The 27975-nt window shown below is 46.1% G+C and overlaps 1 protein-coding gene across 2 annotated transcripts in view; it reads left to right on the forward strand.

Moving 5' to 3' along the window:
* The window catches only part of LOC124041927 (paired box protein Pax-3-like), a 45036-nt gene that overhangs the window by 10803 nt on the left and 6258 nt on the right, over window positions 1-27975 (forward strand). For both annotated transcript variants that reach the window (XM_046360107.1, XM_046360108.1), the window contains exons 5-8: window positions 5616-5815; window positions 6667-6832; window positions 8182-8402; window positions 23129-23392. In XM_046360107.1, coding sequence (XP_046216063.1) covers window positions 5616-5815; window positions 6667-6832; window positions 8182-8402; window positions 23129-23392 — 851 coding nt within the window. The remainder of the gene's footprint in view (window positions 1-5615; window positions 5816-6666; window positions 6833-8181; window positions 8403-23128; window positions 23393-27975) is intronic.

Genomic DNA, 27975 nt, shown 5'->3' on the forward strand with positions numbered 1-27975 from the left:
AATGTTTAGTTCACCATGACAGCTAATGGACTCCCGTTCCGTTCCTCTGGGCTATAGAACATATTACATAGACATCCTATATTACATGGAAATCCTGCATGGATGTGTAATGCTAAAGGGAATTGGAATGATGATGGTGATTGCTTGGTGTGAAACTGTGAGAGTAGGCCCACTAGGGTCATTATGCACCTGGGGAGCGGGTGGCTTGGGAGGCTGGGCAGGGGTTAGTCGGTGCTGGGGGGGAGCGTGTGGCAGACTGGCCTGTTCATGTGGCCCTGCATGGGTGCTGTACTGCTGCTTTGTCCCTTCTCTGGGGGTGGCAATGCCACCGTGAAACTGTCACCTCACTCCACCCCACTGGAACTAAATAATAAGATGCCCCACACTGGGTCCACATAATGTCCTGCACAGGGCCGTTTGGGGCTTTTTGTCACTTTAGCTACATTAGAGAGTGATACATTTTCTTAATGTCATATCGCTGGCTCTCTTTGTGTGTGATCTCTGCAGACAGCTTTCCCATATCTCCCTGTCTACCATTGTCTTCCCCTTTCTCTCTCTCTCTCTCTCTCTCTCTCTCTCTCTCTCTCTCTCTCTCTCTCTCTCTCTCTCTCTCTCTCTCTCTCTCTCTCTCTCTCTCTCTCTCTCTCTCTCTCTCTCTCTCTCTCTCTCTCTCTCTCTCTCTCTCTGTCTCTTTGTCTCTCTCTCTCTCTCTCTGTCTCTTGTCTCTTTGTCTCTTTGTCTCTCTCTGTCTCTCTCGCCATCTCTCCATCTCTCTATCCCTCCTACCTCCCTTCCTCATTCCCAGGCAGCTGGCACAGACTCCTGGGGGCTCCTTAGAAAGTCAAGTGAGAGCCAGGCCCCACTCCGCTCTTTCTGCCCATCCTCCCTTCTTTCTCCCCACACTGTTAACTCCAGCTGGGGTCAAAAGCTCTCAGTTAACCATTATGCCCCGTGTGCATCTGCTGGGTCTGGCCCTAGCATTTCCCTGTCACGCCTCCATGGCGATGATGTACTGTTTTATTCAGTGAGTAGGCCAGTGAGTCCTACTCTCTGAAAGGGCCAGATCTACTTCCCTGGGCAAATAGCTAGTTTATTTGTCTCTTCTGCCTTTTGTTTTGGGTGCAGAGGAACACATGTCAGCAGCTCAATTACCCTCTATAGTAAGAACCCCTAGAGGATGGGCTGCCCGCCCCTACGACCGTTCTCGTCATAAACAACCCCATATGGCCCTCTCTCTAAACCCTTTCTCTCTTCTTCTATCTCTCTCTCTCTCTCTCTCTCTCTCTCTCTCTCTCTCTCTCTCTCTCTCTCTCTCTCTCTCTCTCTCTCTCTCTCTCTCTCTCTCTCTCTCTCTCTCTCTCGCTTTCTTTCTCTTTCTACGTCTTTATGCTGAGATTGCAAAAGCAGAGAGTGCACAGGTTGTATTTTAGTGTGTGTGTGTGTATGTGTATTGCACACTCTCTCTCTGTGTGTATCAGTCACTATGTGTGTGAGTGATGTCTCTCCTCATATTGACATGTCAGAGTAGGGTGGAGAGTTGAATGCTTGCCAGGGCGTCTCTTGTCTTGCCCACTGTACTCTACACAGTCAACAAAGCCCGTCCCTATTGGAGATCTGGTCTGTGTGGAGGTTTTCCTCTATTGTTAAATACAGTTCTACTGCAGGTGATCTTAATGGACAGAGACAGCTTGACAGTTCACATCTGTGTGTGTGTGTGTGTGTGTGCCCTGCCTGTCTGCTCCCTGGATCCATAAAGCATTAGTTTAGCTCAGGTTTGTGTATGTGTGCTTTAAAAAAAAAAGTGTGTTCCCAAGTCGGTGTGTGTGTGCTTGCGTGTGTTTGTGCGTGCATGTGTTAGAGCTGGTTTCTGTGTGAACAGCACATGAATGTCTGTAATAGTTTAAGAGACACGCACTGTCTAACACAAACTACCTATTTAAATCTATCTCTCTGTCTATTCTTACTGTGGCACTCTGCCATCCTTATGCAATGTATCCTTTATCTACTGGCCTTGTCCTGCTTTGTTTAAATGTCTATTTTACTGGGTAATTCAACAGCAAAACCAATTTCCCCCCTCAGGGATAATAATCTATCTTCCCATTGTGGTCAGAGACACAGCCAAACTGTTGAGTATTTTGTATTCTCAGCACCCTGGTGCTTTAGCTCCAGCGTAACATTTGATTTGGGTGTTGAAATGAGGAGGTCGAGGCCTCCCTTTGTGTGTTTACTATCCTCTTCTCCTGTTTGCTGACGAGAATGTGTGGGAACACTGTTGCTCCGGGTTCCTGCGTCCCGATCCTCCGCGACGTCGGAACGTGGTTGGTCTTCTCATACTCAAAAGCTGTTGTGGCGAGGGGGGGGGGGTATATAGAGAGCATGAGTAATGAGAAACAGGGGAGTGAATTGATGGAAATGGACGTGATGTAAGGGACAGTTTTAAGAATGAACGGCACAGAGCAAGGGAGTAGAGAGCATCCCCAATTTATCTCCCTCCTGTTCTGCTATCGTGGTTCCCTCTATAGCACCCCTAACCTCCTGCCCACATACACTTTTCTCCAGGTGCATTTAGCTCCCCTCTCATTTACCCCCTCTCTCAACCCCCCCCAAACCCCCATCCCTCCTCCAATCACCATGCCCCTCTGGGTTTAGGTGGAAGGTGGGCGCTCCCCTGCTGTGCCCCTCCACAGCCCCCAATGGCCCCTCTCTGGCCCTCTTTGTGCCCCCCCCCTCGACTCCCTCAGCTCCCCCAGCCCCCCACTCCCCTGCCGGGCAGGTGACAGGGCCCTGAATGCGGGCCTGGGCAGCCCTGATGAATCCTACAGATGGAGCGTGGAAATTGACCCAATAGAGCCCTGCCAGGCCTCTCCCCTCTGCCATACAAAGGAACCCAGGCCACATCACTCCCAAAGAGAGAGAAAGAGTGAAAAAAAAAAGTCAGGAGGATGACAAAAGTAACACTGTCATTTGCCATTAACGGAGTGGCCGTGATGTAGAGTTTCCGTGGCAGTTACTAATAATAAAAACAGGGAGCGAAGAAAAAGAGAGAGAGAAAGTGAGTAAAAGTGGAATGCTCCACCCCCACCCTGCAACTAACATGATACAGTGCTGCTGGGGTGCTTCATGAACTCTCACTCTGTCGTTGAGTCTCTCATTTTCAGCTCTAGCACTCTCTCTCTCCTTCTTTTCTATCTCTCTCTTCTCTCCTTTAAATGGTAATGACTGTGAAGTTTGTTTAGTCTTATTCTTGTTTATCTCTTGATTAATCCGTTTCTTGTTTTGTGAATGATTTGACTAACAAGTCCAGTGGCTTTTGGGGCAGAATTTGAGATTAGAGGGTAGTATCCAAAATACTAGTTTGTAGTTTATAAGTTGTAAATGTAAAATTCATGGCTGAAAAAAATCCTTCACTATACTTTTTTCAGTTTTAAGTGAGGCTTCATGCTGTGTTCCAAGCATCTCCTCACCATTGCTGCCAAAGTACCACAAACGTCCAAGCCAGACCAGTATTCGAAATCACGGCTGAAAACTCTCTGCCCTGATAGGTATTTGCACTTTACGTCCAACAACTCTCCCATGAGTCTCTCTGCTCTCAATGCTCTGTCCGGTACCCCTGGTCCGACTCTATTAAAGAGCTCTTCTCGGTGTTGGAATCTTGATTTTGGTGTTCCAGAGCCGGAGAAGAATTCCCCGAGCTAAAATCCCCGTGTAATGCCTGGACGGGCTTTCACTGGCAACCAGCACAAGCATTTCCTGCTCGGCTCCAGGGGCTGGTGCTGAGGGGACTGGAGAGACGGGAGCCCAACTCGCATGCCTGCCTGGCTCTCTTTTTAATTAAACCTCCAAATCTGGAGAGGAAAGGAGAGAGGGAGGAGAGAGGAGAGGAGAGGAGAGGAAAGGAGGAGGGGAAAGGAGAGGAAAGGAGGAGGGGAAAGGAAAGGAAAGGAAAGGAGAGGCGAGGTGAGGCGAGGAGGAGGGGAAAGGAGAGGAGGAGGGGATGGGAGAAGAGAGGAGGGGAAAGAAGAGGAGAGGTTACCTCCATTAACCATTCTCTCTCCACTTCTCTCTCTCTTTCCTCCTCTCTGATGCCTCAATGAGAGGAATTGATTTGGGAAATACTATCACCAGAACATAACTTTATTTGCCTAGGAGCACAGACTTGTGGCTCACAGAGCTCTGTCCCATCTTCTGTCTGACTTCATGATTAGATGGTCTCAGGCAAGGAGCTCAAGGGAGTGGAGTTGAACCCTTTCTATCTGTAGCCATCTGCGTTGGAAACATTGTTATAGAGAAAAAGCAATGCGTGAAATCAGAGGTCCTAGACACAGCAGATGCATGTGTGGGTGTGAGTGTGTGTATACATTTTGTGTGTGTGGCGAGGGCATTGCATACACGTAATGGCAAACAATGGGTGGCTGTCACGCTAGTTTGAGGAGCCTAATCATTATTTAATAGACGGCTAGCCTCCCCCATGTGCTGCTTTAGTTGTTCAGTCTCTCAGCCTCAAGCCTTCATTCACCTCTCTTCTGCTGAATTAGGCCTTAAAGGCCCTCTCAGTCTGTCTGTCTGTCTGTCTGTCTGTCTCTGTCTGTCTGTCTGTCTGTCTGTCTGTCTGTCTGTCTGTCTGTCTGTCTGTCTGTCTGTCTGTCTGTCTGTCTGTCTGTCTGTCTGTCTGTCTGTCTGTCTGTCTGTCTGTCTGTCTGTCTGTCTGTCTGTCTGTCTGTCTGTCTGTCTGTCTGTCTGTCTGTCTGTCTGTCTGTCTGTCTGTCTGTCTGTCTGTCTGTCTGTCTGTCTGTCTGTCTGTCTGTCTGTAAATTCTTCTGTCCCTCTGTCTCTCTCTCTCTTTCTCTCTCTCTCTGTCTCTCTCTCTGTCTCTCTTTCTGTCTCTCTGTCTCTCTGTCTCTCTGTCTCCCTCTGTCTCCCTCTGTCTCTCTCACTCTGTATATTATTCTGTCCCTCTGTCCAGCAGCCCTTAACTGAGCAAACAGATTAAAACCACAATCTGGGATAAATGTTTCATCCAAAATGGCACCCCTGTCACTTATGTTGGCAGATTAGGCAGCACCTGCCTGGTGATAGGCGCCTCTTTCCCTGCTTGTCTTCCTCTATAGAATGCTATCTCCACAGTGCGCCCAGCATGAATGAGACTAGAGGCCTAGGGGATATCCTACTTTTCCCTACAGGGATACGACTCCTTTAATCCGTGTTTAAACAGACTACTGGTCTCACTGGGCTCTTTTGATCACCTTATGATCCACTGGTGCCTGTGGGGAGTTAAAAAGGGGTGTTCAGGATATATTTAAAGTGATCTCTCCCTGTGAAAGCCATAAGCTCCTAGTCATAGTTGGGGGAGAACTAGATATGTTATTCCCTGACCACAGGAGCTGCTCAGGAAAACTCTGGGCCTTAGTCATTACATTACATTGCAGGATTTATACCAAATCTCTGACACCTTTTGCTTCTGTGTGTCTCTCTAATAAAGGTGTAAGCGTTTACTTTACAATCCAAGTCTTCTGGCATTTTGTTGTTCCATTCTTCCATAAAAAAATAACAGCCTTCCTCATTTAGTTTTTCCAAACGGCCAATCAGAATAACCATTATGTGTTGCATGTTTGCAGCCAGCCACTCAGATGAGGGTTCGGATGTGGACTCGGAGCCAGGCCTGCCACTGAAGAGGAAACAGCGTCGCAGTAGGACCACCTTTTCAGCCGAGCAGCTGGAGGAGCTGGAGAGAGCCTTTGAACGAACGCACTACCCAGATATATACACCAGAGAAGAGCTAGCTCAGCGGGCCAAACTCACAGAGGCCAGAGTACAGGTTAGTGAAGACCAACATACACACATAGGCAGGAATACACATACACATTATGGAGGTCTTTGTCCACAGTCCCATTCAACCCCTCCAGACATCAGTCACGAGACATCAGTCATGAGTCAGCTGTACACACACACACACACACACACACACACACACACACACACACACACACACACACACACACACACACACACACACACACACACACACACACACACACACACACACACACACACACACACACACACACACACACACACACACGATATGCATACACATACTGTATGTGCACGGACACACACACACACACAATGAATACTCTTACATAGGCATGCCTATTCATTACATTTACATTTACATTTAAGTCATTTAGCAGACGCTCTTATCCAGAGTCACACTTGCACACACACACACACACACACACACACACACACACACACACACACACACACACACACACACACACACACACACACACACACACACACACACACACACACACACACACACACACACACACACACACACACACACACACACATAGAAGTGTTTAAATACACACACAATGAATACACGTTAGCATTCCCATACACACACACACACACACACACACACACACACACACACACACACACACACACACACACACACACACACACACACACACACACACACACACACACACACACACACACACACACACACACACACACACACACACACACACACACACATAGAAGTGTTTAAATACACACACAATGAATACACGTTAGCATTCCCATACACACACACACAGATTTTCTATTTTTCACAATAATTCATTCTCACATCTTTTATTTTATTTTTATTAGGTGTGGTTCAGCAACAGGAGAGCCAGGTGGAGAAAACAGGCAGGAGCCAATCAGCTGATGGCATTTAATCACCTGATCCCTGGCGGTTTCCCACCTTCGGCCATGTCGAGTTTGCAGCCCTATCAGCTGTCAGACAGCCCCTACCCTCCCACCTCCATATCACAAAGTGAGCACAACTTCACCTTCTATTTCTCTCTCTGATCTTGTTTTATACGTGCACACCAAAGCTCATCTACAAATCACATTTACATTTGAGTAATTTAGCAGGAACTCTTGTCCAGAGCAGCACGTACAGTTAGTGCATTCAAGTAGGGGTGGGAGGGCCAAGAGACCGGAGGTGGCAGAACAGAGTGCTCGGGTTGGGGTGTAGAGTTTGAGCATAGCCTGAAGGTAGGGAGGGTCAGTTCCTCTTACATTTACATTTACATTTAAGTCATTTAGCAGACGCTCTTATCCAGAGCGACTTACAAATTGGTGCATTCACCTTATGACATCCAGTGGAACAGCCACTTTACAATAGTGCATCTACATATTACTCTCTTGCTGCTCCGTAGGCAAGTACCATGGTCTTGTAGTGGAAATGTTATTTGTCACATGCTTCGTAAACAAAAGGTGTAGACTAAAAGTGAAATACTTACTTACGGGCCCTTCCCAACAATGCAGAGATAATAAATGCACAATGAATAACAATAACTTGGTTATATACACAGGGTACCAGTACGAGTCGATGTGCAGGGGTACGAGGTAATTAAGGTAGATATGTACATATAGGTAGGGATAAAGTGACTAGGCAACAGGATAGATAATAAACAGTAACAGCAGTTTGTGATGAGACAAAAGAGTTAGTGCAAAAAGGGCCAATGCAGATAGCCCGAGCAGCTACTTGGTTAACTATTTAGCACTCTTATGGCTGTTCAGGGTCCTGTTGGTTCCAGTCTTGGTGCATCACTACCGCTTGCCGTGCAGTAGCAGAAAGAACAGGCCATGACATGATGTATTTGACTGAAAATCAATAGCCTAGCATTAATCCATTCCTCCTTTCTCTCTCTCTCTCTCTCTCTCTCTCTCTCTCTCTCTCTCTCTCTCTCTCTCTCTCTCTCTCTCTCTCTCTCTCTCTCTCTCTCTCTCTCTCTCTCTCTCTCTGTCTCTCTCTCTCTCTCTCTGTCTCTCTGTCTCTCTCTGTCTCTCTCTCTCTCTCTCTCTCTCTCTCTCTCTCTCTCTCTCTCTCTCTCTCTCTCTCTCTCTCTCTCTCTCTCTCTCTCTCTCTCTCTCTCTCTCTCTCTCTCTCTCTCTCTCTCTCTCTCTCTCTCTCTCTCTCTGTCTCTCTCTCTCTCTCTCTCTCTCTCTCTCTCTCTCTCTCTCTCTGTCTCTCTCTCTCTCTCTCTCTCTCTCTGTCTCTCTCTCTCTCTCTCTCTCTCTCTCTCTCTCTCTCTCTCTCTCTCTCTCTCTCTCTCTCTCTCTCTCTCTCACACACACTCAATCTCTTTCTCTCTCTCCATCACTCTCTCCTTGCAGTGTCAGAGCAGCCCAGTACGGTCCTCAGGCCTCAGCCCCTCGCCCCCACCTCAGTGCACCAGGGTGGGCTCAGCTCCTCAACGGGGGCCCAGGACGGTAGTTCTGCCTACTGCCTGTCTTCTGGACGCCATGGCTTCTCCGGCTACTCGGAAAGCTTCGTGCCTCCGTCCGGCCACTCCAACTCAGTCAACCCCAGCATCAGCAATGGTCTTTCACCACAGGTCAGTTCACTGTTCAGTCCCGACTGTAGCTAATAGAATAATCATTTATCACATTGAGCAGCAGACTATATTATCCAAAGAGACTGACATTTTGCTAGCAGCGCACATAGAAGAGCTTGCCTATGTTCCGCTCTGCAACACGTGGATTCCATAGTTTCAATAAGACATTTAGTACAGGTTTTATACCATTGGAATGGAAAATTCCTGTTTAGCGGTTGGTTCTAGATAACATTCAGAAGGTATATTTTCTCAGAGGTTCTACAGATGTTTATCAAAATATCCGCAACATTTCAACGGCATGTCTTAAGCCTTTCAGTAGCATCTCAACAGTCAATCTCTTCATGTTCAACGAGGTAGTCAAACAGGTGACAAACTCGAAACCGGATGTTTGTCAACAATACACGATACTAAATCATTTCAGTTTAGCAAAAAGTCTCTTCTCATTTGAATATGGACCGCTAGCATATGAATAGACATGAGACAATAAAAGACGGAGGGTGTGTGAGAGCGGAAGATGACACAAATGAAATCTGAAAAGACAATTATGGCCGATTACACAGTCATCAGCATCCATGGGGGGTTCGGTACGCGGCGACGGGGCCGTCCTAACAGGCGGAAAACAAGCTTTTAACTGCCACAAAGGGTGGCCAGGCCCCACGCAATGCATGCTGGGCCCTCACCCCATGAGAAAGAGAGGTTCTCAGTCCTCCATCAGTGTCCTGCTTAGTGGTGATAAAAACGAACGCTTCAGGCACATCTTCCTCTCTTTCTATGACAAGGGGAACCCCGAGGGTGTGTGTCTGTGTGTTTGCTTGTCATTTTCATCAGCAATGACAACATTAAATTCAACCACACCTGTTTCATCACAAAACTGGAGAGCAACATCTGTCTGGTGAAGTCCACACAACATATTGCATGTAACAAACAGTTACAAGACCTACAGCAGGGTCAAGCAAGGTAATGTTTCTCACATTTTCGAACTACTAAACAACTATAGATTTAGAGCCACAGAGAGTTACCGCAAAGAAAACAGGAACTGCCTCCACTATTCCAGCACCATTTCAACATCATCAAATCACCTCTGCTTAGTCTAATACAGTGGCAACTATAATATACCAACAACAATTTAGTCCAGTCAACATACGCTAAATATGATGTGGCTGTCCATACCACTGATATATGTGTGTGTGTGATTGCAAGTAGAACAAACATGTTGACTCACCAATCCCTCCTCTCTGTCATGTTGCCGAAACGGTCTATGACAGTCATACAGTACAAGCTTTTAGTTTTTGTTGTCCTAGGCTACCTGGATAATATTATTGCTGCTAGCCTAACTTCCTTCCCTAGGCAACAGTGAGCCAGCTAGTCAACATTAGCCTACTACATCTACCTCCGTATTGAATTTCCATCCTCTCAGACAAGGGGCACAATGTATGAATTTATGGTTGGATCGGTTGGATCGCCATTATAATCATTTACCAATACAGGGAATTAAGGAAAACCACAAGTCCAAATCCCTGTCTCCATCCTTGGCTAATTTAGGAAAGGGTACATTTTAGCTAGATAGCTAGCCACCAAAATCAAATCAAATCAAATTTATTTATATAGCCCTTCGTACATCAGCTGATATCTCAAAGTGCTGTACAGAAACCCAGCCTAAAACCCCAAACAGCAAACAATGCAGGTGTAAAAGCACGGTGGCTAGAAAAAACTCCCTAGAAAGGCCAAACCCTAGGAAGAAACCTAGAGAGGAACCGGGCTATGTGGGGTGGCCAGTCCTCTTCTGGCTGTGCCGGGTAGAGATTATAACAGAACATGACCAAGATGTTCAAATGTTCATAAATGACCAGCATGGTCAAATAATAATAAGGCAGAACAGTTGAAACTGGAGCAGCAGCACAGTCAGGTGGACTGGGGACAGCAAGGAGCCATCATGTCAGGTAGTCCTGGGGCACGGTCCTAGGGCTCAGGTCCTCCGAGAGAGAGAAAGAAAGAGAGAATTAGAGAGAGCATATGTGGGGTGGCCAGTCCTCTTCTGGCTGTGCCGGGTGGAGATTATAACAGAACGTGGCCAAGATGTTCAAATGTTCATAAATGACCAGCATGGTTGAATAATAGTAAGGCAGAACAGTTGAAACTGGAGCAGGAGCATGGCCAGGTGGACTGGGGACAGCAAGGAGTCCTCATGTCAGGTAGTCCTGGGACATGGTCCTAGGGCCCAGGCCAGTTGAAACTGGAGCAGCAGCATGGCCAGGTGGACTGGGGACAGCAAGGAGTCATCATGTCAGGTAGTCCTGGGGCATGGTCCTAGGGCTCAGGTCCTCCGAGAGAGAGAAAGAAAGAGAGAAGGAGAGAATTAGAGAACGCACACTTAGATTCACACAGGACACCTGAATAGGACAGGAGAAGTACTCCAGATAAACAAACTGACCCTAGCCCCCGACACATAAACTACTGCAGCATAAATACTGGAGGCTGAGACAGGAGGGGTCAGGAGACACTGTGGCCCCATCCGAGGACACCCCGGACAGGGCCAAACAGGAAGGATATAACCCCACCCACTTTGCCAAAGCACAGCCCCCACACCACTAGAGGGAAATCTTCAACCACCAACTTACCATCCTGAGACAAGGCCGAGTATAGCCCACAAAGATCTCCGACACGGTACAACCCAAAGGGGGACCCAGACAGGCCGACCACAACAGTGAATCAACCCACCCAGGTGACGCACCCCCCCAGGGACGGCACGAGAGAGCCCCAGCAAGCCAGTGACTCAGCCCCCGTAACAGGGTTAGAGGCAAAGAATCCCAGTGAAAAGAGGGGAACCGGCCAGGCAGAGACAGCAAGGGCGGTTCGTTGCTCCAGAGCCTTTCCGTTCACCTTCCCACTCCTGGGCCAGACTACACTCAATCATATGACCCACTGAAGAGATGAGTCTTCAGTAAAGACTTAAAGGTTGAGACCGAGTTTGCGTCTCTGACATGGGTAGGCAGACCGTTCCATAAAAATGGAGCTCTATAGGAGAAAGCCCTGCCTCCAGCTGTTTGCTTAGAAATTCTAGGGACAATTAGGAGGCCTGCGTCTTGTGACCGTAGCGTACGTGTAGGTATGTACGGCAGGACCAAATCAGAGAGGTAGGTAGGAGCAAGCCCATGTAATGCTTTGTAGGTTAGCAGTAAAACCTTGAAATCAGCCCTTGCTTTGACAGGAAGCCAGTGTAGAGAGGCTAGCACTGGAGTAATATGATCAAATGTTTTGGTTCTAGTCAGGATTCTAGCAGCCGTATTTAGCACTAACTGAAGTTTATTTAGTGCTTTATCCGGGTAGCCGGAAAATAGAGCATTGCAGTAGTCTAACCTAGAAGTGACAAAAGCATGGATTAATTTTTCTGCATCATTTTTGGACAGAAAGTTTCTGATTTTTGCAATGTTACGTAGATGGAAAAAAGCTGTCCTCGAAATGGTCTTGATATGTTCTTCAAAAGAGAGATCAGGGTCCAGAGTAACGCCGAGGTCCTTCACAGTTTTATTTGAGACGACTGTACAACCATTAAGATTAATTGTCAGATTCAACAGAAGATCTCTTTGTTTCTTGGGACCTAGAACAAGCATCTCTGTTTTGTCCGAGTTTAATAGTAGAAAGTTTGCAGCCATCCACTTCCTTATGTCTGAAACACATGCTTCTAGCGAGGGCAATTTTGGGGCTTCACCATGTTTCATTGAAATGTACAGCTGTGTGTCATCCGCATAGCAGTGAAAGTTTACATTATGTTTTCGAATAACATCCCCAAGAGGTAAAATATATAGTGAAAACAATAGTGGTCCTAAAACAGAACCTTGAGGAACACCGAAATGTACAGTTGATTTGTCAGAGGACAAACCATTCACAGAGACAAACTGATATCTTTCCGACAGATAAGACCTAAACCAGGCCAGAACATGTCCGTGTAGACCAATTTGGGTTTCCAATCTCTCCAAAAGAATGTGGTGATCGATGGTATCAAAAGCAGCACTAAGGTCTGGGAGCACGAGGACAGATGCAGAGCCTCGGTCCGATGCCATCAAAATGTCATTTACCACCTTCACAAGTGCCGTCTCAGTGCTATGATGGGGTCTAAAACCAGACTGAAGCATTTCGTATACATTGTTTGTCTTCAGGAAGGCAGTGAGTTGCTGCGCAACAGCCTTCTCTAAAATCTTTGAGAGGAATGGAAGATTCGATATAGGCCGATAGTTTTTATATTTTCTGGGTCAAGGTTTGGCTTTTTCAAGAGAGGCTTTATTACTGCCACTTTTAGTGAGTTTGGTACACATCCAGTGGATAGAGAGCCGTTTATTATGTTCAACATAGGAGGGCCAAGCACAGGAAGCAGCTCTTTCAGTAGTTTAGTTGGAATAGGGTCCAGTATACAGCTTGAAGGTTTAGAGGCCATGATTATTTTCATCATTGTGTCAAGAGATATAGTACTAAAACACTTGAGCGTCTCTCTTGATCCTAGGTCCTGGCAGAGTTGTGCAGACTCAGGACAACTGAGGTTTGGAGGAATACGCAGGTTTAAAGAGGAGTCCATAATTTGCTTTCTAATAATCATAATCTTTTCCTCAAAGAAGTTCATGAATTTATCACTGCTAAAGTGCAAGTCATCCTCTCTTGGGGAATGCTGCTTTTTAGTTAGCTTTGCCACAGTATCAAAAAGGAATTTCGGATTGTTCTTATTTTCCTCAATTAAGTTAGAAAAATAGGACGATCGAGCAGCAGTAAGGGCTCTTCGGTACTGCACGGTACCGTCCTTCCAAGCTAGTCGGAAGACTTCCAGTTTGGTGTGGCGCCATTTCCGTTCCAATTTTCTGGAAGCTTGCTTCAGAGCTCGGGTATTTTCTGTGTACCAGGGAGCTAGTTTCTTATGAGACATTTTTTTAGTTTTTAGGGGTGCAACTGCATCTAGGGTATTGCGCAAGGTTAAGTTGAGATCCTCAGTTAGGTGGTTAACGGATTTTTGTCCTCTGGCGTCCTTGGGTAGGCAGAGGGAGTCTGGAAGGGCATCAAGGAATCTTTGTGTTGTCTGTGAATTTATAGCACGACTTATCGATTTATAGCACCAGAGGACAACAACACAACGAGATGCTCAATTAAACTTTTTTATGTGAATTTTGTTTGACTTTTGGTGTGATGTGATTGGTGTGAAGCCAAATCCAAACTGGCTTTCTTGACTGCATTACCTCTTCTTTTTATAAGAAACATTAACGTGTTGAACATTCTAAACATTGCATAGTCAACTTACACACAGATCTGACACACACTTACCCCACCAGACATACCACCAGGGGTCTTTTCACAGTCCCCAAATACAGAACAAAGTGTACAGTATTATATAGAGCCATTATTGTATGGAACTCCCTTCCATGTCATGTTGCTCAAATGAACAGCAAACCTGTTTTTAAAAACAGATAAAGAAACACCTCACAGCACAACGCCTCTCTCCTATTTGACCTAGACAGTTTGTGTGTATGTATTGATATGTACGCTACATGTGCAGTTTTTAAATGAATGTAGTTCTATCCTTGAGCTGTTCTTGTCTATTAATGTTCTGTATTATGTCATGTTTTGTGTGGACCCCAGGAAGAGTAACTGCTACTTTTACAACAGCTAATGGGGATCCTAATAAAATACCAAATACCCTTGACACTTTTTTTGAGTGCGCCAGGCCTGAGCTCACTCAGTTTAGCTCCTCGCTGATTGGCTATTATTATAATTTTTTATTATCAAGGGAGGCCAAATGCTTGCTGGTCTCCCTTGCATTCAATGCTTCGGGCAGCAACAATGTCATACTCTTTTTGACCAGACAGAATCAGATAGATGGGCTACATAGTGAGAGGGGTGCTGTTTTGCTCGCTCAGATACTTTCTCTAGTGAGAGACATATAGCCTTTTCCGAATTGAAGGAAAATTATGAAACAGAGTGACGAAAGCTAAATGATTTTTTTTTTCTTGGTAATTATTTTGGGGAAGCCTGGCTTCCGTTGGCATCCATGAATACAAGCCACTGGCACACACACACACACACACACACACACACACACACACACACACACACACACACACACACACACACACACACACACACACACACACACACACACACACACACACACACACACACACACACACACACACACACACACACAGTCAAACACACACACACAGTCAAACACACACACACAGTCAAACACACACACACACACACACACACACACACACACACACACACACACACACACACACACACACACACACACACACACACACACACACACACACACACACACACACACACACAGTCAAACACACACACACAGTCAAACACACACACACAGTCACACACACACACACACACACACACACACACACACACACACACACACACACACACACACACACACACACACACACACACACACACACACACACACACACACACACACACACACACACACACACACACACACACACACACACACACACACACACAGTCAAACGCACACGCCGGGAATGTTTGTTTCCATATGGAATTGCAATCATGGAACGTTCCAGTGTGCTAATTGATTGCAATGAAGGAATCTATCCCTTAGTAATGTGGTGTGTAATTTATGCAAATGACTCACTTTGTTGACTCATTTGTTTTAATTAATATATTCATCTGCAAATTTGGATGTATACTGGAATATGCTCATTTGCATTTCAGACTGGATGGCATTTATGTGAGGATTGTAAATGAATACAAGAGAGGGAATGTAAATGAATACAAGAGAGGGAATGTAAATGAATACAAGAGAGGGAATGTAAATGAATACAATGTAAATGAATACAAGAATGTAAATGAATACAAGAGAGGGAATGTAAATGAATACAAGAGAGGGAATGTAAATGAATAAAGAGAGGGAATGAATAATACAAGAGAGGGAATGTAAATGTAAATGAATACAAGAGAGGGAATGTAAATGAATACAAGAGAGGGAATGTAAATGAATACAAGAGAGGGAATGTAAATGAATACAAGAGAGGGAATGTAAATGAATACAAGAGAGGGAATGTAAATGAATACAAGAGAGGGAATGTAAATGAATACAAGAGAGGAATACAAGAATGTAAATGAATACAAGAGAGGGAATGTAAATGAATACAAGAGAGGGAATACAAGAATGTAAATGAATACAAGAGAGGGAATGTAAATGAATACAAGAGAGGGAATGTAAATGAATACAAGAGAGGGAATGTAAATGAATACAAGAGAGGGAATGTAAATGAATACAAGAGAGGGAATGTAAATGAATACAAGAGAGGGAATGTAAATGAATACAAGAGAGGGAATGTAAATGAATACAAGAGAGGGAATGTAAATGAATACAAGAGAGGGAATGTAAATGAATACAAGAGAGGGAATGTAAATGAATACAAGAGAGGGAATGTAAATGAATACAAGAGAGGGATTGTAAGAGAGGGAATGTAAATGAATACAAGAGAGGGATTGTAAGAGAGGGAATGTAAATGAATAAATTTATTTTACATGAACAGTGAGTGGATGAAAACTTTACAATTAGACATACCAACGAAGCTACGTAAACTCTGCACATATGCGTCTCAGCAAAGCCTCAATACTGTGGATTGTTACAGTTCATTGTTCTTTTGAGTTATTTGATCGTTTATCAGTGCTGAATGGTATTTCTTGGTGGTATTGGGAGTTATTTGGGGCTTTAGTTAGTGAAATATCAGTTCCTGTGGTGTAGCTCTCTGAATGTTACACTTTGTTTATATGGTGTTTTAACAGTAGTGTATGAATATGTCGCCAGTGAGTTAGTCCTATGCTATGACTAGTTCGGCCTATGCCCTGAGTGGTGGTGCTTCGGTTGGTAGTAAAACATAAAGGCTTAGGGAACTATATGACCATTCTAGCCTAGCCCAGTGTAATGTGGGCTAGATCCCTGTCGCATGGGGTCTCAGGCGTCTGGCTAGCTGATCCGTTGCATACCAGTGGAATCCTTTCTCACCAGCGCAGCGAGCGGTCAGGCTTTGCACAGCGTTGAGGCTTAATCCCCGGAACCACCGAAAAACAGAGACAGCGCCGGGGCTTCAATCACAGAGCAGAGGAGCTGGAGTAATACATAGACTGGCTGAGACGCATATGTGCGTTCATACAGTCTCAGACACACATACAAACAAGGCTTTTTTGATCAGGTTGCCTTATCAAAGGGATTGTACACAGTTATCTTCCCTCTAATGCATTATCTAATCTCATCTCTGAGGACATACAGTGGGGAGAATTTGATACTCTGCCGATTTAGCAGGTTTTCCTACTTACAAAGCATGTAGAGGTCTGTATTTTTTTAATCATAGGTACACTTCAACTGTGAGAGACGGAATCTAAAACAAAAATCCAGAAAATCACATTGTATGATTTGTAAGTAATTAATTTGCATTTTATTGCATGACATAAGTATTTGATCACCAACCAACCAGTAAGAATTCCAGCTCTCACAGACCTGTTAGTTTTTCTTTAAGAAGCCCTCCTGTTCTCAACTCATTACCTGTAATAACTGCACCTGTTTGAACTCGTTACCTGTATAAAAGACACCTGTCCACACACTCAATCAAACAGACTCCAACCTCTCCACAATGGCCAAGACCAGAGAGCTGTGTAAGGACATCAGGGATAAAATTGTAGACCTGCACAAGGCTGGGATGGGCCACAGGACAATAGGCAAGCAGCTTGGTTAGAAGGCAACAACCGTTGGCACAATTATTAGAAAATGGAAGAAGTTCAAGATGACGGTCTATCACCCTCGGTCTGGGGCTCCATGCAAGATCTCACCTCGTGGGGCATCAATGATTATGAGGAAGGTGAGGGATCAGCCCAGAACTACACAGCAGGACCTGGTCAATGACCAGAAGAGAGCTGGGACCACAGTCTCAAAGAGAACCATTAGTAACACACTACGCCGTCATGGATTAAAATCCTGCAGCGCACGCAAGGTCCCCCTGCTCAAGCCAGCGCATGTCCAGGCCCATCTGAAGTTTGCCAATGACCATCTGGATGATCCAGAGGAAGAAGGGGAGAAGGTCATGTGGTCTGATGAGACAAAAATATAGCTTTTTGGTCTAAACTCCACTCGCCGTGTTTGGAAGAAGAAGGATGAGTACAACCCCAAGAACACCATCCCAACCGTGAAGCATGGAGGTGGAAACATCTTTCTTTGGGGATGCTTTTCTGCAAAGGGGACAGGACGACTGCACCATATTGAGGGGAGGATGGATGGGGCCATGTATCGCAAGATCTTGGCCAACAACTTCCTTCCCTCAGTAAGAGCATTGAAGATGGGTCGTGGCTGGGTCTTCCAGCATGACACTGACCCGAAACACACAGCCAGGGCAACTAAGGAGTGGCTCCGTAAGAAGCATCTCAAGGTCCTGGAGTGGCCTAGCCAGTCTCCAGACCTGAACCCAATAGAAAATCTTTGGAGGGAGCTGAAAGTCCGTATTGCCCAGCGACAGCCCCGAAACCTGAAGGATCTGGAGAAGGTCTGTATGGAGGAGTGGGCCAAAATCCCTGCTGCAGTGTGTGCAAACCTGGTCAAGAGCTACAGGAAACATATGATCTCTGCAATTGCAAACAAAGGTTTCTGTACCAAATATTAAGTTCTGCTTTTCTGATGTATCAAATACTTGCAATAAAATGCTAATTAATTACTTAAAAATCATACAATGTGATTTTCTGGATTTTTGTTTTAGATTCCGTCTCTCACAGTTGAAGTGTACCTAGGAAAACCTGCAAAATCAGCAGTGTATCAAATACTTGTTCTCCCCACTGTATGTGTTAAATACTCAGCAGTACAACATCCACATGTAATTCACATCTATATGGTATTATCTTCAGTTATGTAACCTTTATTTAACTAGGCAAGTCAGTTAGGCAAGAACAAATTCTTATTTACAATGACGGCCTACACCGGCCAAATTGTGTGCCGCCCTATGGGACTCCCAATCACAGCCGGATGTGATACAGCCTGGATTTGAACCAGGGACTGTAGTGACACCTCTTGCACTGAGATGCAGTGCCTTAGACCGCTGCACCACTCAGGAGACCAAATGTCCACATTTTGGCTTTCCAGAAAAAAACCTTCCTGTATACTTTCTCACCTTCAACACACACACACACACGCACGCACGCACACGCGCACACACACACACACGCTGTGAGATGAATGGGGTGTGTTGACCTCCATATGTTTCCCATTTGTAGTCAGTCACACATGAGCATGTTCCTGAGACGCATTAGGTTAGATTCCTCTGACAGCGCTCCTGTAAATTACATACCCTTAGACAGATAGTGTGTGTGTGGCTGTCCGGCCTTTTCTGTGTGGACGTTTTTAACTATACTTTGGGGACCAACTGAGGACACTTTCTTGGTCCCTACAAGGTCAAATGCTATTTCTAGGGGTATAGGTTTAAGGTTAGAATTAGGGTTAGGACCTAGTGTTCGGTATCTCTCTCTTCTCCTTCTCCTATCTCTCTCTTCTCTCTCCCCTATCTCTTCTCTCTCTCCCCTATCTCTTCTCTCTCTCCCCTATCTCTTCTCTCTCTCGCCTATCTCTTCTGTCTCTCCCCTATCCCTTCTCTCGCTCCCCTATCCCTTCTCTCTCTCATATCTCTCTAAAGGTCCCTTTCACGCCACCTATTTCCCCCTCGTTTTGACGACACCTCTTCTCACGCCAACTCTCATGCAGCTGTTCACGATGTATCACCAAGGAAACCTCTTAACCCTTGACATCAGAAACAAAAAGTTCCACACACACACGCACACACCACATACACGTTTATTGTAAATGTGTTAAAGAATCATACTCCTTTTTCCCACGTACCCCGTGGCCTCTCCTTGTTGGCCCCACAAGGACACGGTGAATTTGGGCATCAAATGAGAAAGCTGGAGAGGGAGGAGAGAGAAGAGAGAAGAGAGAGAGAGGGGTGGGGTGAAAGGGAGAGAGAGAGGGGTGGGGAGAGAGAGAGAGAGAGAGAGAGAGAGAGAGAGAGAGAGAGAGAGAGAGAGAGAGAGAGAGAGAGAGAGAGAGAGAGAGAGAGAGAGAGAGAGAGAGAGAGAGAGAGAGAGAGAGAGAGAGAGAGAGAGAGAGAGAGAGAGAGAGAGGAATGGGTTATTCACGTCTGTTTTTCTCCTTTACTATACTGTCCAAACACACAAAAGGTCATTCATAAAAGTATACACACTGTTGAACACACCACCTGTTTGATCTAGTACACACTGAAGACAAACAGTTATTTACCATAGGTTTTGTATTGGGAATGTCTTTTAATATGTCATTTTTATGTTTCATGGTAGGTCTACTGGAAATTGAAAATAGTAGTTAGTCTCCATGAACAAAATGTTCAATTCTATAGGATACAGTAAAAATCATTCGTGGGGGAAAAGACTAGCTAGCACGGAATAGGAACGGAACTGTGCGGTCCCTAAACGACGCAGGCTCCCCTGTCCGTCCGTCAGTGAGGAAACCATGTAACAAGAACCATGTGTCTGGGTGAACACAGTATAATGTGTCTCTCATGGTCACAACCAGGAGAGGAGAGAGGATGAGAGGAGAGAGGAGGAGAGAGGATGATAGGAGAGGAGAGAGGATGATAGGAGAGGGGAGAGGAGAAAGGATGATAAGAGAGGAGGGGAGGAGAGAGGATGAGTGGAGAGAGGATGAGAGGAGAGAGGATGAGAGGAGAGAGGATGATAGGGGAGAGGAGAGAGGATGAGAGGAGAGGACGAGAGGGGAGGAGAGGATGCGAGGGGAGGAGAGGATGCGAGGGGAGGAGAGGATGCGAGGGGAGGAGAGGATGCGAGGGGAGGAGAGGATGAGAGGGGAGGAGAGGATGAGAGGGGAGGGGAGGAGAGGATGATAGGAGAGGAGAGGAGGAGAGGATGAGAGGAGAGGAGAGGATGAGAGGAGAGGAGAGGATGATAGGAGAGGAGAGGATGATAGGAGAGGAGAGGATGATAGGAGAGGAGAGGATGATAGGAGAGAAGAGGATGATGATGATATGAGAGGAGAGGATGATGATATGAGAGGAGAGGATGATGATATGAGAGGAGAGGATGATATGAGAGGAGAGGATAGAGGATGATAGGAGAGGAGAGAGGATGAGAGGAGAGGAGAGAGGATGAGAGGAGAGGAGAGAGGATGATAAGAGAGAGGAGGAGTGGATGAGAGGAGAGAGGATGAGAGGAAAGGAGAGAGGATGATAGGAGATCAGAGGGGGGAGAGGATGATAGGAGAGGAGGGTATGAGAGGAGAGGATGAGAGGATGATGGGAGAAGAGAGAGGATGATGGGAGAGGAGAGAGGATGATGGGAGAGGAGAAAGGATGAGAGGAGAGAGAGGATGATAGGAGAGGAGAGGGGATGATAGGAGAGGAGAGAGGGGAGAGGAGAGAGGATGATATGAGAGGAGAGAGGATGATAGGAGAGGAGAGAGGATGATAGGAGAGAGAATGATAGCAGAGGGGAGAGAATGATAGCAGAGGGGAGAGGATGATAGGAGAGGAGAGAGGATGATAGGAGAGGAGAGAGGATGATGGGAGAGGATAGAGGATGATGGGAGAGGATAGAGGATGATAGGAGAGGAGAGAGGATGATGGGAGAGGATGATGGGAGAGGAGAGAGGATGATGGGAGAGGAGAGAGGATGATGGGAGAGGAGAGAGGATGATGGGAGAAGAGAGAGGATGATGGGAGAGGAGAGAGGATGATGGGAGAGGAGAGAGGATGATGGGAGAGGAGAGAGGATGATATGAGAGGAGAGAGGATGATATGAGAGGAGAGAGGATGAGATGAGAGGAGAGAGGATGATATGAGAGGAGAGAGGATGAGATGAGAGGAGAGAGGATGATATGAGAGGAGAGAGGATGATATGAGAGGAGAGAGGATGATATGAGAGGAGAGAGGATGATATGAGAGGAGAGAGGATGATATGAGAGGAGAGAGGATGATATGAGAGGAGAGAGGATGATATGAGAGGAGAGAGGATGATATGAGAGGAGAGAGGATGATATGAGAGGAGAGAGGATGATATGAGAGGAGAGATGATGATATGAGAAGAGAGGAGAGGGGGGAGAGGATGATAGGAGAGGAGAGAGGAGGAGAGAGGATGATAGGAGAGGAGAGAGTATGATAGGAGAGGAGAGAGTATGATAGGAGAGGAGAGAGGATGATGAGAGAGGATGATGGGAGAGGAGAGAGGATGATGGGAGAGGAGAGGGAGGAATAGAGAGGAGAAGATAGGAGAGGTTATTATGCCTGCTACTAACTACTTGATTTACATTACACCAAGTTACATTGTCATGATCAGTAGGAAATAAGAATCAATAGGTATGGTTTGGTCAGTAAATGAAGAGTAGGTAAAAATGTTAACCAATTTTCAACCTCCATTCATTATCTCAAGTACCAAACCAGTGTCTACATATGTGAAAATGGGTTGTTTCTATGATCTGTGGTTAAAAAGATGCTTCTCTGTGACATGATAGGGTAGGATTAAAAGTTACAGAATAAATAATGTGAGGTTGAAAAGTGGCAGAGTTGCCTTACAAAGTCTCATAAAAGCAGAGCATGATTGTTATATAATTTATGGCTTTGTTTATGGGAAGTCGGATGTATGAATATGTTTTATACATTTTCCTTGTGTTACATACAGGACTGCTTTCAAAGAATGTCAGTAACATGTCTTTAAAATATATATTCCTGGAAAATGTAGCTAACGATTCAAGAGACTGACATTTCTCTGATGTGAACTAACAGAATTTATTTTAGGCCCAGTGGGGTTTAATAACACAACTTTCCTGCTGTAGTAAATTCCTGTTGTTCTTCCTCCATCTGGAACTCTCCTCTTGTCTTCACTGACACAGCAACTCCAATCTGCACAGTGTGACTCTGTATATACCCTAACTCGTGATATGAGTGCTCAAGTTGAACTTTCACGCATACTGTATGTCCTAGTTACATCATGATCTATGCAGAAGTATGTGTATAAAGAAGTGTGCGTTTGTAACTGGATTGAGCCATGTAAGGGCTGTATTTATGCATGATCTGTATGAGACAAAGTATTATTTAATTTACTTTTATTTTTATTCTATTCTATTTGAAATTATATTCTACTCACCCTACTCTACTCTACTCTACTCTACTCTACTCTACTCTACTCTACTCTACTCTACTCTACTCTACTCTACTCTACTCTACTCTACTCTACTCTACTATACTCTACGCTACTCTACTCTACTCTACTCACCCTACCCTACCCTACCCTACCATACCCTACTATACTCTACTCTACTCTACTCTACTCACCCTACCCTACTCTATAAAACCCTACTATACCCTACCCTACCCTACCCTACTATACTCTACTCTACTCATCCTACCCTAATCTATAAAACCATACCCTACCCTACCCTACCCTACCCTACTCTACTATACTATACTCTACTCTACTCACCCTACTCTACTCTACTCTACCCTACTCTACTCACCCTACTCTACTCACTCTACTCTACTCACCCTACCCTACCCTACTATACTCTACTATACTCTACTCACCCTACCCTACTCTATAAAACCCTACTCCACCCTACCCTACCCTACATCACACCTCACTCCATTCCATTCTCTCCTCTCTCTCACCAGGTAATGGGGCTGTTGAACCCAGGAGGAGTACCCCACCAGCCCAGCCACCAGAGTGACTTTGCCCTCTCTCCCCTGACCGGAGGGCTTGAGCCCGGGGTTGGCATGGCGGCCAGCTGCCACGGCTCCCAACGGGGCTTGGAGGGTCTGCCAGGCCTGACCAGCATGCCCAGCTCCCAGTCCTACTGCCCACCCACCTACAGCTCGCCAGCCTACGCCATGGAACACCACCCCTCCTACCAGTACGGACAGTACGGACAAAGCAAGGTGGGTTTTTGAACTAGGAATATTATGTACGGTTTATTGTAGCACTGGGACTGTTAGTAACATGTTTTATTGTAGCACTGGGACTGTTAGTAACATGTTTTATTGTAGCACTGGGACTGTTAGCAACATGTTTTATTGTATCACTGGGACTGTTAGTAACATGTTTTATTGTAGCACTGGGACTGTTAGCAACATGTTTTATTGTATCACTGGGACTGTTAGCAACATGTTTTATTGTATCACTGGGACTGTTAGTAACATGTTTTATTGTAGCACTGGGACTGTTAGTAACATGTTTTATTGTATCACTGGGACTGTTAGCAACATGTTTTATTGTATCACTGGGACTGTTAGCAACATGTTTTATTGTATCACTGGGACTGTTAGCAACATGTTTTATTGTATCACTGGGACTGTTAGCAACATGTTTTATTGTATCACTGGGACTGTTAGCAACATGTTTTATTGTAGCACTGGGACTGTTAGCAACATGTTTTATTGTATCACTGGGACTGTTAGTAACATGTTTTATTGTAGCACTGGGACTGTTAGCAACATGTTTTATTGTATCACTGGGACTGTTAGCAACATGTTTTATTGTATCACTGGGACTGTTAGCAACATGTTTTATTGTATCACTGGGACTGTTAGCAACATGTTTTATTGTATCACTGGGACTGTTAGCAACATGTTTTATTGTATCACTGGGACTGTTAGCAACATGTTTTATTGTATCACTGGGACTGTTTTAGCAACATGTTTTATTGTATCACTGGGACTGTTAGCAACATGTTTTATTGTATCACTGGGACTGTTAGTAACATGTTTTATTGTATCACTGGGACTGTTAGCAACATGTTTTATTGTATCACTGGGACTGTTAGCAACATGTTGTATTGTATCACTGGGACTGTTAGCAACATGTTTTATTGTATCACTGGGACTGTTAGTAACATGTTTTATTGTAGCACTGGGACTGTTAGCAACATGTTTTATTGTATCACTGGGACTGTTAGCAACATGTTTTATTGTATCACTGGGACTGTTAGCAACATGTTTTATTGTATCACTGGGACTGTTAGTAACATGTTTTATTGTATCACTGGGACTGTTAGTAACATGTTTTATTGTAGCACTGGGACTGTTAGTAACATGTTTTATTGTAGTACTGGGACTGTTAGTAACATGTTTTATTGTAGCACTGGGACTGTTAGTAACATGTTTTATTGTATCACTGGGACTGTTAGTAACATGTTTTATTGTATCACTGGGACTGTTAGCAACATGTTTTTATTGTAGCACTGGGACTGTTAGGAACATGTTTTATTGTAGCACTGGGATTGTTAGTAATGTATATATACATGTGTGTATTTGTATGTGGTTATTTTAGACACATTTGATGTTTGAATGCATTGATTGTAACTCATTCTGAAAAGAATGTCTGTTAAAATATCTTTATGAAAGACGCATTAGATTAGCATTAAAGGTATACTAACTCCATTCATTTCTACATACCCTACAATCTCCCATGATTAGAGACCATACTCAAGGTTTAGATTTTCAGAATAATAACCCATGTTAATTGCAAAGGCCAACAAATCAGGCGGTGACATTACACATATGTCAGAGACACGACTAGTAGTCGAGGGGGCACTTCAGTTTCCATTACTATTACCTGTGAGCATTTACCCACACCATATATCTACATGACCAGATACAGAAGTATGTCGGTTGGCCTCTCTCCCCCATAACCATCAGCCTGTGACCTTTCACGAACCTGTGTGATGAGCTGGACCATCAAACCCTCCGCTCGTTCACCTAGCCATGTAATGACCCCTAGGTAACGAAGATACCTCCCCAAATCAAAGGAGCGGCTTCCCCAAAGCATGTTTGACAGGCGGGGGAGGAGGGATAGTTAGTGGGGTGGGGTGAGGGGCGGGGAGGCGGAGGGAGAGGGGTGGGGTGAGGGGCGGGGGAGGAGGAGGGAGAGTTAGTGGGGTGGGGTGAGGGGTGGGGGAGGAGGAGGGACAGTTAGTGGGGTGGGGTGAGGGGCGGGGGAGGAGGAGGGAGAGTTAGTGGGGTGGGGTGAGGGGCGGGGGAGGGGGAGGGGGAGGGGGAGGAGGGAGAGTTAGTGGGGTGGGGTGAGGGGTGGGGGAGGAGGAGGGAGAGTTAGTGGGGTGGGGTGAGGGGCGGGGGGAGGAGGAGGGAGAGTTAGTGGGGTGGGGTGAGGGGCGGGGGAGGAGGAGGGAGAGTTAGTGGGGTGGGGTGAGGGGCGGGGGAGGGGGAGGGGGAGGAGGAGGGAGAGTTAGTGGGGTGGGGTGAGGGGCGGGGGAGGAGGAGGGAGAGTTAGTGGGGTGGGGTGAGGGGCGGGGGAGGAGGAGGGAGAGTTAGTGGGGTGGGGTGAGGGGGGGGGAGGAGGAGGGGGAGTTAGTGGGGTGGGGTGAGGGGCGGGGGAGGAGGAGGGAGAGTTAGTGGGGTGGGGTGAGGGGCGGGGGAGGAGGAGGGGGAGTTAGTGGGGTGGGGGGAGGCACACTACCACATGTTGACTGGCCCGTCAGTAGCGGCATCTTGATGTCATTAATTTGGGGAGGTCCAAGCTGGGGACCCATGTGCAAGCAGCTCGTGAGGGTAGGGGGTTGTTGGTAAGAGAGAGTTGGGTGGAAGGTGGGGTTGAGAGGGGGTCTTTTTAACGGGGAGCGAAATGGCCTTTGGCAGGCAGGGATTGGAAACATGTGTCCCTGTGGAGGTCAGATGCAGTCTGAGTTGTTATTGATCACTGGAGCAGAGTCACAGCCAGGACCAACGTGGGGGCCAGGACCAACGTGGGGGCCAGGACCAACGTGGGGGCCAGGACCAACGTGGTGGCCAGGATCAACGTGGCCAGGATCAACGTGGCCAGGACCAACGTGGCCAGGATCAACGTGGGGGCCAGGACCAACGTGGCCAGGACCAACGTGAGGGCCAGGACCAACGTGGGGCCAGGACCAACGTGGCCCGGACCAACGTGGCCCGGACCAACGTGGCCCGGACCAACGTGGCGGCCAGGACCAACGTGGGGGCCAGGACCAACGTGGGGGCCAGGACCAACGTGGGGGCCAGGACCAACGTGGGGGCCAGGACCAACGTGGCCTGGACCAACGTGGCCAGGACCAACGTGGCCAGGACCAACGTGGCCAGGGCAGGCAGGCAGGCCAACCAACTCTAACTCTCCCCAGTACAGTACAGCCCAGCCAAAGGGGAAAGCGCCAGATCTGCCTCTCTTTAACTCCCTCACCCCCTCTCGCCCTCTTCCTTACATCCTCCATTCTCTCTACCTCTCACTGCTCTCGTCAACACCTTCACCCACTATTTACCCCTCTCACCCATCAGACATGATGTTATCATGACACAGGAGGTAGATACTGACATGATGTTACCCTGACACAGGAGGTAGATACTGACATGATGTTACCCTGACACAGGAGGTAGATACTGACATGATGTAATCATGACACAGGAGGTAGACACTGACATGATGTAACCCTGACACAGGAGGTAGACACTGACATGATGTTACCCTGACACAGGAGGTAGATACTGACATGATGTAATCATGACACAGGAGGTAGATACTGACATGATGTAATCATGACACAGGAGGTAGATACTGACATGATGTAATCATGATACAGGAGGTAGATACTGACATGATGTAATCATGACACAGGAGGTAGATACTGACATGATGTAATCATGATACAGGAGGTAGACACTGACATGATGTTATCATGACACAGGAGGTAGATACTGACATGATGTTATCATGATACAGGAGGTAGATACTGACATGATGTTACCCTGACACAGGAGGTAGATACTGACATGATGTTATCATGATACAGGAGGTAGACACTGACATGATGTTACCCTGACACAGGAGGTAGACACTGACATGATGTTACCCTGACACAGGAGGTAGACACTGACATGATGTTACCCTGACACAGGAGGTAGATACTGACATGATGTTATCATGATACAGGAGGTAGACACTGACATGATGTTACCCTGACACAGGAGGTAGACACTGACATGATGTTACCCTGACACAGGAGGTAGACACTGACATGATGTTACCCTGACACAGGAGGTAGACACTGACATGATGTTACCCTGACACAGGAGGTAGACACTGACATGATGTTACCCTGACACAGGAGGTAGAAACTGACATGTTACCCTGACACAGGAGGTAGATACTGACATGATGTTATCATGATACAGGAGGTAGATACTGACATGATGTAACCCTGACACAGGAGGTAGATACTGACATGATGTTATCATGATACAGGAGGTAGACACTGACATGATGTTACCCTGACACAGGAGGTAGACACTGACATGATGTTATCATGACACAGGAGGTAGATACTGACATGATGTTATCATGACACAGGAGGTAGACACTGACATGATGTTATCATGACACAGGAGGTAGATACTGACATGATGTTATCATGACACAGGAGGTAGACACTGACATGATGTTATCATAACACAGGAGGTAGATACTGACATGATGTTATCATGACACAGGAGGT

Source organism: Oncorhynchus gorbuscha, linkage group LG08 (genome assembly GCF_021184085.1).
Source record: "Oncorhynchus gorbuscha isolate QuinsamMale2020 ecotype Even-year linkage group LG08, OgorEven_v1.0, whole genome shotgun sequence".
In the NCBI taxonomy this organism is placed as follows: Eukaryota; Metazoa; Chordata; class Actinopteri; order Salmoniformes; family Salmonidae; genus Oncorhynchus; species Oncorhynchus gorbuscha.